The following is a 21390-nucleotide window of genomic DNA, read 5'->3' as shown; positions in this document are numbered from 1 at the left end:
GGCTTCAGCAATATGTGAACCGTAAACTTCCTGATGTTCAAGCTGGTTTTAGAAAAGGTAGAGGAACCAGAGATCAAATTGCCAACATCGCTGGATCATGGAAAAAGCAAGCGAGTTCCAGAAAAACATCTATTTCTACTTTATTGACTATGCCAAAGCCTTTGACTGTGTGGGTCACAATAAACTGTGGAAAATCCTGAAAGAGATGGGAATACCAGACCACCTGATCTGCCTCTTGAGAAATTTGTATGCAGGTCAGGAATCAACAGTTAGAACTGGACATGGACCAACAGACTGGTTCCAAATAGGAAAAGGAGTTCGTCAAGGCTGTATATTGTCACCCTGCTTATTTAACTTCTATGCAGAGTACATCATGAGAAACGCTGGACTGGAAGAAACACAAGCTGGAATCAAGATTGCCGGAAGAAATATCAATAACCTCAGAATTGCAGATGACACCACCCTTATGGAAGAAAGTGAAGAGGAACTAAAAAGCCTCTTGATGAAAGTGAAAGTGGAGAGTGAAAAAGTTGGCTTAAAGCTCAACATTCAGAAAACGAAGATCATGGCATCCGGTCCCACCACTTCATGGGAAATAGATGGAGAAACAGTGGAAACAGTGTCAGACTTTATTTTTCTGGGCTCCAAAATCACTATAGATGGTGACTGCAGCCATGAAATTAAAAGACGCTTACTCCTTGGAAGGAAAGTTATGACCAACCTAGATAGCATATTCAAAAGCAGAAACATTACTTTGCCAGCTAAGATTCGTCTAGTCAAGGCTATGGTTTTTCCTGTGGTCATGTATGGATGTGAGAGTTGGACTGTGAAGAAGGCTGAGCGCCAAAGAATTGATGCTTTTGAACTGTGGTGTTGGAGAAGGCTCTTGAGAGTCCCTTGGACTGCAAGGAGATCCAACCAGTCCATTCTGAAGGAGATCAGTCCTGGGATTTCTTTGGAAGGAATGATGCTAAAGCTGAAACTCCAGTACTTTGGCCACCTCATGCGAAGAGTTGACTCATTGGAAAAGACTCTGATGCTGGGAGGGATTGGGGGCAGGAGGAGAAGGGGACGACAGAGGATGAGATGGCTGGATGGCATCACTGACTCGATGGACGTGAGTCTCAGTGAACTCTGGGAGTTGGTGATGGGCAGGGAGGCCTGGAGCGCTGCGTTCACGGGGTCGCAAAGAGTCGGACACGACTGAGCAACTGATCTGATCTGATATATATGTATAGCTGAGTCACTTTGCTGTACAGCAGAAATGAACACAACATTGTAAATCAACTATACTTCAGTGTACGTTTTTTAAAAAATAAAAAGAAAAAATGGGCAAAGGAATTTAATAGTTCTAAAAATAACTATACAGAAACAGCCAATACACATGAAAAGATGCTCAACATCATTAGCCATCAGGGAAGTGCAAGTCAAAACTACAGTGAGATACCACTTTACATTCATTAGGATGGCTAAAATCAATAATCAAAAAGGACAGAGAAGTGTAGGAAAGGATGTAGATAAGTGGAAACATCACACAATGCTGGTAGGAATATAAAATGATGCAGTTGCTTTGGATAACAGTCTGGCAGTTCCTCAAAATGTTAAGTACAGTTACCATTTGAGGCAACAATTCCACTTCTGGGTAATACCCAAGAAAATCTGAAAATTGTCCTTATAAAATATTGCTCGTTAATATTCACAGCAGCATTATTCATAACAGCCAAAAGTGGATACAAACCAAATATCCATCATCTGATGACTAGGCAAACAAAATGTGGTATATTCATATAATGAAATATTAGGCAATAAAAGAGTGAAGTACTAATTCATGCTATACCATGGATGAACCTTGAAAATATCATGCTAAGTAAAAGAAGCTTGACAGAAAAGACCATGTATTATATGATTCAATTAATATGAAATACCCTAAACAAACAAATTCTTAGAAACATAAAGTAAATTAGCTTTTACCAATTTTACACTGGAAAGAAGGAGCAATGGGGAATGACTGCTAATGGATATTAGCATTTCCTTTTTGGGGTGTTAAAATGTTCTGAAATTAGGTAATGATAATTATTGTACAATGTTGAATAAACCAATGTGAATTCTGTATACATTACAGTGTGACAAAAAGTAAATTATACAATTTAATGGATGAATTGTATGGTACATGAATTATAACTCAATAAAGCAATTTTAAAACAGGAGGTAAAATAAAGACATTCCCAGATAAAAACAAAATTGTTAATGCTATTTCTTCTTGAATAGTGTGATTGCTGACATTTTTGTATTATTCTTTAATGTCCTTCATGTTTCCTCTGCATAAAGTTTTCTATTGAACATGTGCTATTTTAATCATCACAAAATATATATATTAATGAAAAACACCAAGTTCCTAAAAATACAAAAGAATAAATTAAACCAAAGTATTCTTTACAAAATACCATATGACTCTAATCTACATTCAACCTTACAATGAATTTTTTTCTTATAGATAAGAGAAAATAAATTAATACTTACTTAACTGCTTGTGCTCCTGGTCTTTGCACAATCAAAGTACTAAATTCTTCCACTACAATATCTAGCAGTTCAGGTTTTTGTTGTTGTTCTCTTAGAATAATAGACATACTTTTCAAGTGAACAAAAAGCTTCATTGCTTCAAACTAGAATATAAAAAGGAAGAAAATGAAAAAAAATTATATATCTATAATACTCCTACTTATACAATTTATTCTTTCCAAAAATCAGAAAAATACATCAAAAACAACCTTTACATATTTAAGGATCACCACATAATACTAAAACTAAACATAAACTAAAATTAAACATAACATAAAATTTTTTTAAAAGCCACATAACACTAAAAATTTTATTCCTACTGTGGAAACTCAAATAAATGCAATATTTACAGACTCAAAGTAAGATCACAGAACAAGTCAGTAACATGTATTTCTGAAAGGATTAAAATTAGGTGAATCTATCAATAAATACTCAGGTATAAGGCAACAAAACATTTTTACTGTTTTTGGCAAGGTTGGATCAACTGCTGTTTCACTATAGCCAATTGCTTCATACAGCAAACTTTTTTCTTTAGGTGTCAATATTTCTTCAAGACCTACAAATCATAAAGAATGTTTTATGTTATTAACCGGTAACAAGATAAAACCAAATCCAAATTTAGCTGCTTTTAATAATGTAAATTTTACTCTTTTTTATAATACCTTTAAGAAATTATATTCACAAATGTTAAGATGGCATTGGCAATTTTAGGTTTATTTTTTAAAAATATAAATGACTAAATACATTAATTTAGCAATATAAATTTCTAAATGTTTGTATTAAGCACACAAAATAGCTACCCGTATTAGGTACTTAACAGCATTATGCTGGTCAACATAAGTAGCATACAAAATACGAAGTATTAATATCATGCCTACCCATTTTAAAGTTGGTAAAATTGAGTTTTAGAGAGCTTAAATTTGCCAGGGTCATATTGCTAATAAATGATAAATCCAGGATATAAACCTAAGCCCCTAAGCCTCCAAAGTTATGATGTTAAGCATTTGATTGGGAAGTAAAAATCTTTCCAAGAAATCATTTCAATGAAAATTTACAGTGGTTTATACTCTTTTGAAATTTTTACTTATAACTGTGCTATACACACTTACTAAATCTTCTAGACATAATGATCTTCTGAAAGTATTAGTAAGATATTAAAATTTTTTTGATTTTTGACATATATTTAAAATTTTATTAGTAATTTTACTTATAGTAAGAATTACTTATCATATGTATATATACTTTCAATGTCTACTTAATGAAAGAGAACACTTGGCTCCTCCCTCCATGGGATTCTCCCTCCATGGGATTCTCCAGGCAAGAGTACTGGAGTGACTTGCCATTTCCTTCTTCAGGGGATCTTCCCGACCCAGGGATCAAACCTGGGTCTCCTACATCCCAGGCAAATGCTTTAACCTCTGAGCCACTAGGGAAGCCCTGATGGTTAGCTACACTACCACAGCTTGATGATTAACTGCACTACTGTAAAATGAAATGAACGTACTTCCAGGTTTAATATCTAGTTGTTGTTTACTATGCGATTCTGACCAGTTCCACATCCAGCTAAACCATCCTTTATTGCCCTCTGACTCTTCTGCTCCTTCTCTGAAAATCCTGTATCCAGCTTTCTTTACCTAAAATAAATAAATTTTCAAATAAATGACAAATTATCCTTTATTTAGCAATTCAAAGAAACAGGATATTTCCAAAACTTATCTGCTTTAGTGGATAAGTATAAACAACAATCATACTGACAATAAAATATAGTAACTGTAACATTGGCCAAATATCAGAATTTAGAATTATCTGGTACTTATTAGCACACAGCCTTACAAGCAATAATAATGGGCGGGGAGGTGGGGAATTGGCTTTTCACCTTTAAGCCCAATCACCGAGAAAGAATTTTTTCCCCCACTGAAACTGTCTTGAATAGATGCGGCAAACAGATGGTTTAAATAGATGTCGCAAAAGAATACATCAAATTTTCTTGTAATATGGTGTTTTTGTTCAGACACTAAGTCATGTCCGACTCTGTGACCCCATGGACTGCAGCGTGCCAGCCTTCCCTGTCTGTCCTTCACTATATCCTGGAGTTTGCTCAAATTCTTATTCACTGAATCAGTGATGCCATCCAAACACCTCATCCTTTGTCACCCCCTTTCTCCTCCAGCTCTCAGTCTTTCCCAGCATCAAACAGGGTGTTTTCCAATGAGTTGGCTCTCTGCATCAGGTGGCCAAAGTATTGGAGTTTTAGCATCAGTCCTTCCAATGAATATTCAGGGTTGATTTCCTTTAGGATTAACTGGTTTGAGCTCCTTGCTCTCCAAGAGACTCTCAACAGTCTTCTCCAGCACCACATTGCGAAAGCTTCAATTATCTGGTGCTCAGTCTTCTTTACGGTCCAACTCTCATATCCATACGTGACTACTGGGAAAACCATAGCTCTGACTATATGAACCTTTGTCAGCAGAGCTTGATGTCTCCAGTTTTTAATACGCTGTCTAGGTTTGTCATAGCTTTTCTTCCAAAGTGCAAGTGTCTTTTAATTTTGTAGCTGCAGTCACCATCACTGGTGATTTTGGAGCCAAAGAAAATAAAATCTGCCACTGTTTCCACTTTTTTCCTGTCTATTTGCCATGAAGTGATGGGATTGGACGCTATGGTTTTAGTCTTTTGAATGCTGAGTTTCAAGCCAGCTTTTTCACTCTCTTTCACCCTCATCAAGAAGTTCTTTAGTTCCTCTTCACTTTCTGCCATTATTCTTATAATACAAATAAGCAAATTAGAACCCTTTTTAGGAAATAGTATAATTCAGCACAATATCAATAAATTCTATATAAATTACAGATTTATTTTACTAATTGAAAGACAATCTGGAATTACCTCAACTTCCGCCTGTTGTCTTGCTATAGTTATATTAAATACATCCAAAGTCTTTTCCAACTCCTAAAAATATAAATAAAATGTATTTACATAACTTTATATAGATAATTTTCATATATGCTCTATCAAACTGCTGCACTAAATATAGGAAATTGAAAACAAGTCATCCATCAATATGATATTTCTCTTAAATTCTGAGAAGCAATGCTTGTATATGTCAGCTTGGAAATTTGGCTTTGAAACCAACACAGAGAAGACTGGAATCAATGTAGCAAATACTTTCTAGGATTCTGAAGTTTATAAATGTCATAATAATGTGAGGCTTCAGGTTACTATTTTCATAAACCCAAATCTCTCCAGATTGAGAAGAATCTCAAATTCCAAATGATCACCAGAGTTTCTATCATCCAACTTAAGTCAAGGAGTATGAAAAAGTCTAAGTAAAAGGGACAGAGAATGACCAGTCAAAATTAGAACAAATAAATAGGAAGTGTTAATCACTAAAGACTGAGGACTTAAGTATTACAAAATAGTCAACAAATTTTTATAACGCTAACCTCCAAAGAGTTGAGAAGTTCACCAGATGGCTTCTTACTTGTTAGCTTTTTTTTATACAGTTCTTTATATTGCTTCATTTTTTGCCTATGTTCTCTAATATGCTTCCAGGACCACATCCATAAGTGGGGGCGAATGTTTACTTCAAGAATACCACGTATAGCATAAGCCCACCTAGTTAAAAAATAAAAACAAAAACTCTCCCCTTAAAAACACCCTCAAACCAACAGTATGAAATACAACTGACATCACTTCTGTTCTAACAACATACATAATACAGAGACTGTGAAAATATTATCTAGCACTTGCTTCTTACCAACCCTATTAGTAATTAAGAACACAATATTTAGCCTTACCTTTTTCCTAAATTAAAATAAGCAGAATTACAGAATTTTGTTATAACACAGTTCTACCAAAAAACTATTTAAGTATTAACTGGCAACTAGCCCTTTAGCCACCTGAATAGTAATTAAAATAGTCAATTGAAAAAGTAACTGCAACTTTGAAAAACTAGGTTAAGACCTTAATAACTAAAAAAATAAGACTACTTCAGAATTTTAAAAAGGGGCTGCACTTTACAGATTCCCATAATTTTTTCAGATTTATAACAGTGTTCTGATACCAAAGTTTGAAAACTAAAAAAAGACATGGTTGAAAAAGACATGTTTTTTTAGTAATTTCAAAAATACAGTAAATGAATAGAATGCTAGTATTTCCAGTTGTAAATTCTTTATAAAGAATCCTTTATAATAATAAAGGATTAATAATAATTAAGTCAATTTTACTAGTATAATAAGCAAAAGCCACTACAAGTGTTTCAGGCCAAATATACAAGCTATATTTAGCTTGTATCAGCCTTTAAAGAGAGTATCTTAAAATTCTTAAAAAATCAAGAAATTCACTTTTATGCTGTCATTTTTTAAGACAATTGGAGACATATTAATGCCACGGACATTAGTATCTGCAAAAATTCCCTGGGCAATAAATAATGTACTAAAAAAAATTTCACTGAGCAATCCCACTTCTGGGTATTTATGTGAAGAAAATGAAAACACTAACTCAAAAAGATATACGCAACCGCATGTTCACTGCAGCATTGTTTATAAGAGCCAAGATATGGAAACAACCAACTGTCCACAGATGGATGAAAGGATAAAGTATACACATACAAACACACACACACACATGCAAATGTTATTTAGCCACAAAAATGGAATAAAATCTTGGCATTTGTTACAACATGAATGAACGATGATGGGCATTATGCTAAGCGAAATAAGTGAGAGAAAGACAAATACTGTAGCATTCACTTATATAAAGTTTTTTTTTTTAATGATCTCATAGATACAGAGAATAGACTGGTGAGAGACAAAAGGAATGGGTGGGGGATGGGTAAAATGGGTGAAGTGGGTCCAAAAAACTTCCAGTTATAAATAAGTTTGGGCATATAATGTACAGCATTTTGACTACAGCTTATAATACTTATAATACTGTATGGCATATTTGAAAGTTGCTAAGAGAGCAGATATTAAAAGTTCTTATAACAAGAAAAATAGTTTTGCTATCTATGTGTGGTATTGGACGTTAAGGACTTATTGTGGTGATCCTTTCTAAGTATGTACAAATATCCGATCATTATGGCGATTATACTTCAATTTTAAAAGTTTAAAGCATATTACCATTCTTTGGCATGGTTATGAAGAGGTACATCAGGTTTGAATTTCCGGTATGGTAGATTTTGCGTCATCATATCAACCGATTCAAGAAGTTCCATAAAACTGAAATACTGAAGAATGAAAAAATTAAATCTTTAAGATTTTTTGTTTAATTGTCAAAGATAAAAATTAAACTACTAACTTATTTAAGGTAATGTTTATTACATACCATTATGAATCTTAACATTTAAAATCTTAGCTTTGCTTTTATCAAACTATAACCTACAATTTAAAATTTCATTTAAAAAAATCACCTGTGGTTTATTAAGTTCAATTGTTATGTCATGTAACTCAACATCCAGGTCTATTTTGGGGGCAGAAAAGTCAAAATCCGATCTGCGATTCATCTGAAGTTTGGCATTAGCAGATATGGGGCGAAATACTGAAAAATAACACAAATTTTAAAAAATTATTTTTAAATAATGAGTTCTTTTTCCAAGTCACAAAGTGCTAGAGGAATCAACCTGAAAATGCTCATTTTCATTTCTTCTATACCCTTTCCAGTTTCCAGATTTCCATACTGCTATAACTTGATCAGATGAATTATCACTTAGTCTTGAGGAGTCTTTTACTTTATCTATAACCCATATTGCTTTTTGCAAGTACAATAAATACAATTGCTTTTTGCAAGCTAACTGCACTCCCCCTCAAAAAAAAAAAAATAAATAAATAAATAACCCTAAGAAGCAGGAACACACTCTAAAAGGCAAAACAGTCCAACAAGACAGTTCTAATGAAAGTAGTTTCAAGGAATGAATGCACATCAGAAATGCTAAGGGGAAAAATATTTTATTTAACCACTGACTTTCATTGCTGCTGCTGCTGCTGCTGCTAAGTCACTTCAGTCATGTCCGACTCTGTGCGACCCCATAGATGGCAGCCCACCAGGCTCCCCCATCCCTGGAATTCTCCAGGCAAGAACACTGGAGTGGGTTGCCATTTCCTTCGCCAATGCATGAAAGTGAAAAGTGAAAGGGAAGTCGCTCAGTCGTGTCCGACTTTTAGCGACCCCATGGACTGCAGCCTACCAGGCTCCTCCGTCCATAGGATTTTCCAGGCGAGAGTACTGGAGTGGGGTGTCATCGCCTTCTCTGACTTTCATTATGTAACTATAATTCCTGGATTTCAGGTCAGTGTCTCTGTATCCATCTGTTCCCCACTTTTAACTTGAAAAATGAGGAGAGAGAAGATGAGACTTTGTCCAGGATAACCTTCTTGGATCAATCCATAATTTAAGATTTCTCTTAATCCTTTACATTTAGCACCAAAAAGTATAAGAATAATGCCGAGGGACACTAGTAATAGCAGAATCTAGAAAAAGATCAACTACTAAATTATAAGTTAATGTGTATATAAAAATAATATATTCCTCTTGTTTTACCATCCCTAAAGCACAGCACTGAATTCAAAAATACTTTTAATTTGAATTGAACAAAAAGATATTTATCAATAAGAGACCAGTTAAATTTGCTATGGTACATCTATACAACTGGTGGCTCAGATAGTAAAGCATCTGCCTGCAATGCGGGAGACCCAGGTTCGATCCCTGGGTTGGGAAGATCCCCTGGAGAAGACAATGGCAACCCACTCCAGTACTCTTGCCTGGAAAATTCCATGGACCAAGGAGCCTGGTAGGCTACAGTCCATGGGGCCGCAAAGAGTCGGACACAACTGAGTGACTTCACTTTCACTTTCACATCTATACAACAGAATACTATACAGTTACAAATGAGAAAAATTTACATGTACCTAAGTAGAAGGATATTAAAAGAGAAAGCTTAAAAAAGTATATGTTAAAGCAATAGTATCAGTATTTGAAAAGTAAAATTATTCTTCTCCCCCAGCTTTAATTTTTGTTACATAGAAAACTATACCACCCACTATACCCTCTCTGGTTGTAATAATCCATCCCTGGGCTACACTTTCTCCCATCTTTCTCAGACTGGCTCCTGACAACTGGAATTTCTGAGTGATTTCAATATACAAGTGATTGTTCCAATACCATAGTCTCTCAGTTCCTTGAATTCTTTTGTGCTCACCTCACCCACTAGACTTAATCATTCCAGTATCCTCAACCTCTCAATAAATTTAGTTTCAAACATCCAATTCTACTAACACTATCTCTAGTAATCCAATACCAAACCTTCAAGTCTTAAGGGAACTACCATTCATTGTGTTATTAGGAAAAAAACAGAATCAAAGTGATTGGTCTCACATTAATGTCATAAATCTCAAGTAGATACTTAATGTGGCTGACTCATCACACAACATTCTTTCAGTCCAAGGATATGCCAAATCCATACCACAGCCTGTTTTGTATAGCAAGTGAGCTAAAAATAATTTCTACACTTTTAAAGTACTTTTTAAAAGAAACAGAAAAACATGTGACAGACTATATATTCATGACCTGTAAAATGTATGTCTACTACATGGCCCCTTGCAAAAAGAAAGTTAGCCAACCCCTACTCTGGCCCAGTGGTTCTCAAACTGTAGCAGTCCTCAGAATCACCAGGGCAGCTTGTTGAAGACAGATTGCTGAGCCTCACTCTCAGAGGCTCTGATTAAGCATGTCTGGGATGGGCCCAAGAATTTATATTTCTAACATGGTTCCAAGTGATACTAACACTGCTAATCTGAACCACACTTAGCTAACACTGCTCTTGCCAGCATTCTCTCTCTCTCCTACATGGAGATCTCATAGTCCCTCCTCCCTCCAAAAACCTCTAATGCTTTAATTTTTTAAAAAAAAGAAAGAGTTCAGAAGAAAAAAATAAATCCCATTAACTCCAATTACCCTATTTATTTGTTAACCCAACATCAGGACTTCTCTCTTATAACAGAAATCTATCATATAAACAAACTGACCATGCTCCTCTCTGTGGCAAACCACAATTTTACCTTCTTTCACCCACATCAATATATAAATAATCACACCTTACTCTCTTACTTTCCATGTTCTAAGTATCATCCCAATCTTAGCCTATTAACAAGCTATTAACAAGCTACTATCTTTCCCATTATATAAAAAATAAAACAAAAAACAAAAAGAAATCTTTCATTCATCCTTTCCCCTCCAGTGTGTCAGTTACCAATTTATTGCTATACCCTCCAGATTACCCTTCCCTACCTGCTCTGAACCCTAGACTTCCAGGCTCATTCTTTAGAGTTCGCTTTACTTTTTGTTAGCCAATCCTTTAAATATTTTTTTCTTTACCACTCAGCATAACATTAATCCTTGTCAGTAGAGGACCAAGATAATCACAATGGTGTGATCACTCACCTAGAACCAGACATCCTGGAATGTGAGGTCAAGTGGGCCTTAGAAAGCATCACTACAAACAAAGCTAGTGGAGATGATGGAATTCCAGTTAAGCTATTTCAAATCCTGGAAGATGATGCTGTGAAAGTGCTGCACTCAATATGCCAGCAAATTTGGAAAACTCCACAGGACTGGAAAAGGTCAGTTTTCATTCCAATCCCAAAGAAAGGCAATGCCAAAGAATGCTCAAACTACCACACAATTGCACTCATCTCACACACTAGTAAAGTAATGCTCAAATTCTCCAAGCCAGGCTTTAGCAATACGTGAACCGTGAACTTCCTAATGTTCAAGCTGGTTTTAGAAAAGGCAGAGGAACCAGAGATCAAATTGCCAACATCCACTGGATCATGGAAAAAGCAAGAGAGTTCCAGAAAAACATCTATTTCTGCTTTATTGACTATGCCAAAGCCTTTGACTGTGTGGGTCACAATAAACTGTGGAAAATTCTGAAAGAGATGGGAATACCAGACCACCTGACCTGCCTCTTGAGAAACCTGTATGCAGGTCAGGAAGCAACATTTAGAACTGGACATGGAACAACAGACTGGTTCCAATTAGGAAAAGGAGTATGTCAAGGCTATATATTGTCACCCTGCTTATTTAACTTATATGCAGAGTATCATGAGAAACACGGGGCTAGAAGAAGCACAAACTGGAATCAAGATTTCGGGAGAAATATAAATAACATCAGATATGCAGATGACACCACCCTTATGGAATAAAGTGAAGGGGAACTAAAAAGCCTCTTGATGAAAGTGAAAGTGGAGAGTGAAAAAGTTGGCTTAAAGCTCAACATTCAGAAAACGAAGATCATGGCATCCGGACCCACCACTTCATGGGAAATAGATGGAGAAACAGTGGAAACAGTGTCAGACTTTATTTTTGGGGGGCTCCAAAATCACTGCAGATGGTGACTGCAGCCATGAAATCAAAAGACGCTTACTCCTTGGAAGGCAAGTTATGACCAACCTAGATAGCATATTCAAAAGCAGAGACATTACTTTGCCAACAAAGGTCCATCTAGTCAAGGCTATGGTTTTTCCAGTGGTCATGTATGGATGTGAGAGTTGAACTGTGAAGAAAGCTGAGCGCCGAGGAATTGATACTTTTGAAATGTGGTGTTGGAGAAGGCTCTTGAGAGTCCCTTGGACTGCAAGGAGATCCAACCAGTCCATTCTAAAGGAGACCAGTCCTGGGTGTTCTTTGGAAGGAATGATGCTAAAGCTGAAACTCCAATACTTTCGCCACCTCATGCGAATAGTTGACTCACTACAAAAGACCCTTATGCTGGGAGGGATTGGGGGCAGGAGGAGAAGGGGACGACAGAGAATGAGATGGCTGGATGGCATCACCAACTCGATGGACACAAGTTTGGGTGAACTCCGAGAGTTGGTGATGGACAGGGGGGCCTGGCGTGCTGCAGTTCATGGGGTTGCAAAGAGTCGGACACGACTGAGTGACTGAAATGAACTGAGAGGACATGGGAGAGATACTGCAGAGGGGAAGGAGTTATGCTTTGTGGTACTACTGTGCTCATTCAGCAGACTCTTGCTGTGCCATGGTTCCAATACACAGCTCTTAAAGAAAATGGCTTCTCCAGTGTCCAGGTCCTGCAGCACAACAGGTATCTTCAGCACAACAGATATCTTCAGCACTAGACTCCTGCAGCACAAAGCACCACCCAAGAGCCAGCAAATTCTCTTAATACATTGCTCAGGAGGTTTTAGAGTAGAGTACCTTCTGGAGACAACTCTCCACAAGACTTCCTAGTGGGTCAATTTCCCAAAAGTTCCTTCAGGGTAATTTACAAGTTTTACCAATAGGGCATCGGGGACTTCCCTGCCAGTCAGTGACCCACAGCAATCCCCTCTCCAACAAGTTCTAGATCTCAGTGTTGAAGGAGACAGACGCACTTCTTTGGGCACTCCACTTAAGTCCTAGGGTAAAGGCTGTTTCTTCTAGCTATTGGGATGGCCAAAAAGTTCGCTCAGATCTTTCGCTACAGAAAAATTCAAACGAACGTTTTGGCCAATCTTATACTATTCTTGCATTCCTTAGCATTCTCTTTATGCTTTGTTAGCTAATCCCTTGTTACTCTAATCCCCTCTTATATTTAGTAATTCTTCATAAATACTTTTCCTTCTCAAATTACTATGTGCTTCCTGTCTCTTCATCAGACTCTGAATGAAACAGCCAGAAATGACAGTAGGGTAAAGGAGAAGTAAGTCAAAATTAAACTGATATATTTGAGAATCATCAACACACATGATACAGCAAAGTATTTTGCTTTTGTGTATATATTATAAATATATTTAATTTTATGAGAAAATCAACATGAAATACCACAGTGACATCAACAATATTCATTTCAAATTTATACTGATTACTTTAATTGTACATTTATCTTATGAAATTTACTTACCAAAATTATAACCTTCTGGAACAATATTTTCATCAACAATGCCATTCCTCAGGCTGCTCTATTAAAAGTCAAATTGATATTACTTATATTCATGCTAATACTAGTATATGCAAAAATAAAAGCAATTTTAAAAAATAACTCAAACTTAGGAGAGTATAGCTAAGAAAATATTAAAGTGACTAAATACTATTTCATCAAACTACTATTATGTAAGAAGGCTCTAGAAATTATTAAGATAGGAATGTATTTATATATATTTGTATACAAGCACATACACAAAATTTCATAAAATTCAACATCTCTTTAAGACAAAACAAAGTGGGTACTAAAGTAACATATCTCAATATAATGAAGGTCAGAAATGATAAGCCCACAACTATCATCATACTCAAGGGTGAAAAGCTGAAGGCTTCTCTTCTAAGATCAGGAACAAGACAAAGATGCTCATTTTCACCACTTTTATTCGACACAGTATTAGAAGTCCTAGCCAGAGGAATTAGGTAAGAAAAAGAAATAAAGCATACAAGTTGGAAAGGAAGAAGTAAATTTTCACTATTTGCAAATAACATAATAATATATAGAAAACCCTGAAGTCTCCACCAAAAACTGCTAAAACTAATAATAAACGAATTAAAGTTACAGGATACAAAATCAATATACAGAAATCTGTGGTATTTCTGTACACTAATAACAAACTATCAGAAAGAAAAAATAACAATTCCATTTACAATTGCATTAAAATGTAAGAATACACTTCACCATGGAGGTGAAAGGCTTGTACCCTGAAAACGATAAGGCACTGAGGAACAAAAATAAAAAGGACACTAACTAATGGAAAGACATTTCATGCTCATGAATTAGAAAAAGTAATACTGTTAAAAGATTCATATTACCCAAAGCAATCTGAGATATGTTGCAATCTCCATCAAAATACCAACAGCATTTCTCACAGAAATAGAAAAAACAATATTAAAATTCGTATGGAACCACAAAAGAACCCAAACAGCCAAAGCAATCCTGAGAAAAGAACAAAGCTGGAGTTGTCATCTTCCCTGATATCTAACTATATTACAAAGCTAACAGTATTAGTATCTGTCACACAAACAGACACACAGATCAACAGACTAGAACAGACAACTCAGAAATAAACCCATGCATATATGGTCCAAAAATCACTGCAGAGGGTGACTGCAGCCATGAAATTAAAAGACGCTTGCTCCTTGGAAGAAAAGTCATGACAAACCGAGACAGCATATTAAAAGCAGAGACCTCACTTTGCCAACAAAGGTCCATATAGTCAAAGCTATGGTTTTCCCAGTTGTACACAATGTACAGTTGTGAGAGGTGGACCATAAGGAAGGCTGAGAGCTAAAGAATTGATGGTTTCTAACTGTGGTGCTGGAAAAGACTCCTGAGCGTCCCTTGGACAGCAAGGAGATCAAACCAGTCAATCCTAAAGGAAATCAACCCTGAATATTCATTGGAAGGACTGATGCTGAAGTTGAAGTTCCAATACTTTGGTCACCTGATGTGACGCGCTGACTCATTAGAGTCAAACAACCCAATTAAAAATTTCAAAATAGAAATACAGATGGCTAACAGATACATGGAAAGATGCTCATCAACCCTAATCATTAAGAGAAATGTAAACCAAAACCACAATGAAATACCACCTTATGCTTGTTAGAATAGCTATTATCAAAAACCAAAAAAATTATAAATGTTGGTGAAAATGTGGAGAAAAGAAAACCCTCTGCTCTGTTGGTGGGATGCAAATTGGTGCAGACCCTATGGACAATATGGAAGGACCTCAAACAATTAAAAAACAGAACTATCATATAACCCAACAGCTCCACTTCTGAGAAGAAAATAAACATACTAACTTGAAAGCATATCTGCAGTCCATGTTCACTGCAGCATTATTCATAATAACCAAGATATGGAAACAACATAAATATCCATCAAGAGTGAATGAAGAAAATGTTTTATACACACACACACACACACACACACACACACACTGTGGAACATCACTCAGCCATGAAAAAAGAGTGAAATCTTGCCATTGGGACAACACAAATGGACCTTGAGGCATTACACTAAGTGAAATAGCTTAAAGACAGAAAAACAAACATATCTTGCTTTTATGTGGAATTTAGAAGAAAAAATAACATAGAGAACAGATCAATGGTTGCAGGGAAGTGGGGAGGGACGTACTGATAGGAAGGGAAAAAAATTGACAAAGGGAGTCAAGAAGTCCAAACTTTCAGTTATAAAATAAGTATTTATTAACTCATGGAGATGTAATATACAGCATGGTGACTATCATTAATAATACTGTGTTGCGGGCATGGAAAACAAATCTATGGTTGCCAAGAGGAAGGGAGGGTGGGGAGGGATGCACTGGGGAGTTTGGGGTTAAGCTTTGATATAGAATGGATAAACAATAAAGTCCTACTGTATGGCACAGAAGAACTATTCTCAATATCTTGTGATTAACCATAAGGGAGAAGAATATTTTTTAAAAAGAATGTGCATATATATGTATAACTGAATCACTTCACTGTATAGCAGAAATTTACACAACATTGTAATCAATCAACTATGCTTCAATTAAAAAAATTGATAAAAAAAATAATAATACTGTGTTGCATATTCAAAAGTTGTTATGAGTAACTTGCAAGTTCTTATTACAAGGAAAACAACTGTATAATTACATATGGTGATGGATTAACTAGACTTCTTGTGTTGATCATTTTGCAATATATACAAATATCAAAACATTATGTTGCAGACATAACAAATGTTTCATATCAGTTATACCAAAAAGGTATGTTTATATATGTCTATGTACAAACATATATATTCACCTACTGCTGGAAATTTTAATGGATTTTTGCCTAGGAAAAAAAGGACCACTGACTAACATATTATCTACAGTATGTTAGATAAATGACAAAGAATAAAACTATGCAAAATATGATACCAAAGATATATACGCACGTATCAAAAAAATTTACTTACCAATGATTCATCATAATTACTAAGATAAAACAGCTGAGTCTTCACATTCCAATAGGCAAAAAGGTTATCCAATCGGATTAACTGAAAATAAATCAAATTTATTATAAGCCTCATTTTCAATGAAGATTCTTTAGCATATGCTTTTTCAGAAGTCTCAAATAATTGGTCATATAACACTTAAGTCAATACAATTCATAAAAATCCTTATCTATGTATTATCACTTGTCTTAAAAGTATCTTTTGTCAAGCCCATGGACTGACGAAACATAGTATTTTTTGTTTTGTTAAAAATAAACAGTTTATTTTACCTTACGAAACAATTTCTCAGTTTCATCATGTAAACATGGAATCCAGTATTGATCAGTTGTCTGAAAAGGAAAAAAGAAGCAGTAAAAACTGTCACTTGAATGTGAAATGGCAGAGTGATAAACAGAATCTATCCTGCCCTAGACCAATCTTCCATTAAAATGTCCTTAAAAACATAACATTTAGTTAAAGAATATTAACTGAATATTCTGTATTCAAGAATCCCATTGCCTGGTGAAAAACAAACTAGAAAGCAAACTACAAACTGGTTAAGTGCCATTATGGAGGTTAAATACGCAGTACTCTGGGAGAATAAAGTCCGTAACTAAAGACTCTACAGTAGGAGCCTCAATTTCAGGTATGTGATGGTGAAAGTGATACATAACCTACTAAGTGACACATTAATAGAAGTTATCAATTCTAAATTTAGTAGGGAATATGATTCATGGTAGGAAGATACCTGAATGTATGGTATGTTCAAAGAACTGAAGAAGCCCAATACGGCCCAAGAACATATTCAAAACAGAGAAAAGAGGTAAAATCAGGTGTCCTACCTAGGGTCAGACTACACAGGGATTATAAACTATTTTGACAAAATTATAGACTTTAAAAGCAATGAAAAGTCACTGAGGGAAATAAATTGCTATCAAATGCTTGTAAGATGGTTTTCATTTTTTCTAGAGAACTAAATGGACTGGAACAGTGGTGCTCAAATTTTATCATGCAATTAGGATGACCTGGAGGGATTTTTAAACAAAATAGCTGGGTCTCAGCCTGAGTTTGCAATTGAGTATGGCTCGGCTGGGGGACAAGTTTCCAAATACCTCCAAAACCAGTGGCGAAAACCACTGCTGACACTGTTACCAATCACCTTCACAATGCCAGATCCAATGGCTAATTTTCCAACCTTATTTTTCACTGTTACAATAGCATTTGACAGTTTACCTCACCCAACTTTATTGAGTAACTTTTCACTTGACTTTTCTCTTTTCCTGTTTGAGGTAGATCCAAATTTTAAAAACCATACACAAAAACTGAATGAACATAAAAAACAAAAGCATATAATGAAATACTATACAGCAGTTGAACTGAATCAATTAAACTACATGTGGCAATAAACACGTCACAAACAATGTGTAGCAAAAAAGGAAACTGAGAGAAGAATCATGTAACATTTACATGAACTTTTAAAAATCTACCAAATACTACACATTTTTAATGGATATACAGTGTAAAGTTTAAAAATGTAAGATGTTTACCTCTTGGGTGGGAGAGAAGAGTGGAGCAGAATACAAAAGGAATTTAAACTTTATTCATAACAGCTTATTCTTTAAAAGTATTTAAAATTTAAACTAAATGACAAACTTAACTATCATCCATTCTGGATACAAGCAAGTGTCTCATAATTCTTATGTTCTCCTACAGTTTTAAAGTTTCTTAATTAAAAAACTAAACAGGAAGAAAGTATGCCACAATTACTAGTAATATGATGATGAAATGATTTGATTCTGTATACTTTCCACAACTAATCAAAGATTTTGAAATGAACATTACTTTTATTTCGTACTTATGCATTTAAAATTCAGAATGGATTTTTTAAAGTAAAATAAGTATGAAATATCATAATTGACAAATAGTCTCTCACATATGAAACTAAATTTGATTATCAACCATTTTTTAAATATGAAACTACCTACCCCCAGTTTCAATCCAGTCCATGTACTTTCTGTATGAATTCTACATAGATACCTACTCCTGATGCTGGCATACATTAAGTAGTTATTAGTAATTTAATTAACTATACTACAAAACTAAATATGGTTAAAATTTTTTTAAACCAAGTACCTGCATGCTGAGATTCTGAAGGGAAATACCAAATGACAGAGGGTTTTCTCGATTTGTGACCTAAAGAGGAAGGAGAGTAAATTTTACTCAGATTTTTAGTAGATGGACAAAATTTATATTGTAGAAAAAGTTCACTTTCTGGTAAGTAAGCTATTTCAAACATTCATAAACATTTTCCTAGTTTCTGGAATAATTTTTATTTCTACATTTTTCATAACTACATATAAAGTACCAATATATTAGTGTAGTACAATAATAATATGTCAATATAATGTTGCTGCAGTCCATGGGATCACAAAGAGACATGACTTAGCAACTGAACAAAAAAATACTCCTTTCAATCTACAAAAAAGAAGTTTATTAAAAATGAGATTGACCCTCACAATAGAGCTGTGAGAAGCCAACAATGATGTGTTTGAGATACAATATATCATCTATTTGAAATCAAACAATTAGTTAAGTCTAACTAATGATTCCTAAACCATTGCTTTTTCCAGGAAGTAAACACAGTATAAAGTATTTTAAAAACATGTAACTGCTAAATCTACCAAAGGTGATAATAAGAAAGAAATTTTCCTTCATTATCTGATGCTTGAACATTTTAGAAAAGTGTAATCAAGGCACTGAGGACTGCAAATTACAACTAATTATAAAAAATAAAGATCATGTCATGTTCAGCTCTATATCCCTCCACTTGCCAGCATCTCATATGTTGACCACTACTGAGCAGGTGTCAATAAACAGCAAAATAAATATAAAAACAGTTATCACCTATTAAAATACTTACATCATCTTCATAGCGAATATGGATGTTGGAAATTTTCACTTGAAGATTTTTTATAATCTGGGTAATTAATTTTTCTGTGAAAGTGTCCTGTTTCTCCACATGCTGTTTTTCTACAATTGCAAATATTCATTTTTAATATGAATGAAAAAAACATTCTATGAGTATCTGTATTGAAATAACAGAATGCTACCTTCTTAAAGAAAGAAATCTTTAATCAGACTACTAAGTCTCCTTTCCAAGTATTTACATACCAAAAGACTTTCCTGGGTGACTAAATGTACAGTTTTCAAAACCTACTTTCTTGTCCAAACTAATGCTTATCATGTAGAATTTATTGGCATCAAATTTTATAACTTCTGTAGGTATACCTGAGTACATAAGGACATGAAAAACAGTAAGATTATTAGATAAGAATTATAACAGGATCATATTAGAAGAGTCAGAAACAGTAGCAAAGAAAGAATCTCCCTTAAAATTTGTACTATCATCATAAGGTGTCTGTGGATAGAATTATATATGCTCCTTCTCTAATAAACACAAAATAGGAAGATATAAGATTCTCTCCCTCTCCCCTTTTAAGCAAAAATGAAAGATGTTCATTTGTTTCATTTTTCAAAATGAGATTAAACAATCTTCTTCAATACTTTCTAGGAAAATAGAATAAAAAATCGAGGTTCCTAATTTTTTTTAATATGCTGATAACCACTAATTACTAACACTTTTGCCCCCACTTAAAAATGCCAATGAAAGCAATCTTTTTCTAGTCCTATTTCACTTGTATACACTTATTATTTATCTTTTCCTCTAATGACCTGCTGCTGCTAAGTCACTTCAGTCGTGTCCAACTCTTAGCGACCCCATGGACTGCAGCCTACCAGGATCCTCCGTCCCTGGAATTCTCCAGGCAAGAACACTGGAGTGGGGTGCCATTGCCTTCTCCGACTACTTCCTAATTCAGCTGACCCAGAAAGTCTCAGAGAAAGAAAAGCTGATGAAGATATTCTCATACTTGCATCAAAGGGAAGCATGAGTGAACGAAAATACTGAACAGGACTTTAGAATTAATAAACAGAAGTAGAATAAAAACTCTTTGAAGATGAGAGTTTTTTATTTTAAATGTTGAATCCCACCACTACCTAATAAAATCCTCTGCTCTATAAATTTAGTTATTCAATTAAATGCTAAATTTTTCTTTCCCTATCAACTAGTTTCTTTCGGACTTCCTTACCCAGCTCAGATTTCTTAATACATTATTTCACCAACATTTTAAACTCTTCTGCTTTCTTTTTTCTCCTTTTTCTTCTGTCAATAAAGTTCCAAGCCGACACAAATCCAAACTCTACTTTTTATATAAACATGTGTATGCCTTGCCAGGTGAGTAGCAAAGAAGAAAAATTACCACAAAACAGACTGCAATTACTTTAAGTTAGTCATTACCAACTTCAACTAACCAACAACCTTACTACATTTCTCCAATCAACTTGTTCACACTCCAGAGTAACCATCTTAAATTTCCTCCTGGTACTCTTCAAAGGTCCAACAATTCTTTCACTGCTCTTTTTACTCTTAGCAAACCACTTTACAACTATGAAGAAATCAAAGCTTCCTCTCTGCAATCATCACTAAATCGAAATAGCAATTTCTAAGGTAACCAAGGACCTCCATGTCATAAATAAAATGATTATTTGTTAATCCTCAATATACCTGATAAATCAGCAGGATCTGACATATTCTTCACTTTCCAAACCACTCTTTTCCCATCGAAATGTAACCTCCAAATTTCCTACTATAATACTTACCTAACCACTCTTTCTTTGGTCTTTTTTTTTTTCTGCTGTTTTCCTCCTCTACACAATCTTTAAATGTTGGCTTTCTTTAGGGCTTAGTTCTAGAAATGTTTCTCTTCTCATTCTATACTGTTGCTGCAGAGAATCTCATCCATACCTTATAGCCTGAACTATCTTCCTAACGC

General features: G+C 34.8%; 1 protein-coding gene across 1 annotated transcript in view; it reads right to left on the bottom strand.

The window, feature by feature from the left end:
* The window catches only part of VPS13A (vacuolar protein sorting 13 homolog A), a gene marked incomplete in the record, with an annotated part of 267525 nt that overhangs the window by 214041 nt on the left and 32094 nt on the right, over nucleotides 1-21390 (bottom strand). The window contains 12 exon segments of the mRNA XM_045165068.1: nucleotides 2521-2663; nucleotides 3021-3115; nucleotides 4064-4193; nucleotides 5443-5505; nucleotides 6000-6171; nucleotides 7677-7783; nucleotides 7967-8094; nucleotides 13457-13514; nucleotides 16481-16561; nucleotides 16789-16848; nucleotides 18632-18691; nucleotides 19419-19528. Coding sequence (XP_045021003.1) covers nucleotides 2521-2663; nucleotides 3021-3115; nucleotides 4064-4193; nucleotides 5443-5505; nucleotides 6000-6171; nucleotides 7677-7783; nucleotides 7967-8094; nucleotides 13457-13514; nucleotides 16481-16561; nucleotides 16789-16848; nucleotides 18632-18691; nucleotides 19419-19528 — 1207 coding nt within the window.

Source organism: Bubalus bubalis, chromosome 3 (genome assembly GCF_019923935.1).
Source record: "Bubalus bubalis isolate 160015118507 breed Murrah chromosome 3, NDDB_SH_1, whole genome shotgun sequence".
NCBI lineage: Eukaryota > Metazoa > Chordata > Mammalia > Artiodactyla > Bovidae > Bubalus > Bubalus bubalis.
The sequence above is the reverse complement of the archived record's forward strand: the minus strand, read 5'-3'. Positions and strand labels throughout refer to the sequence as shown.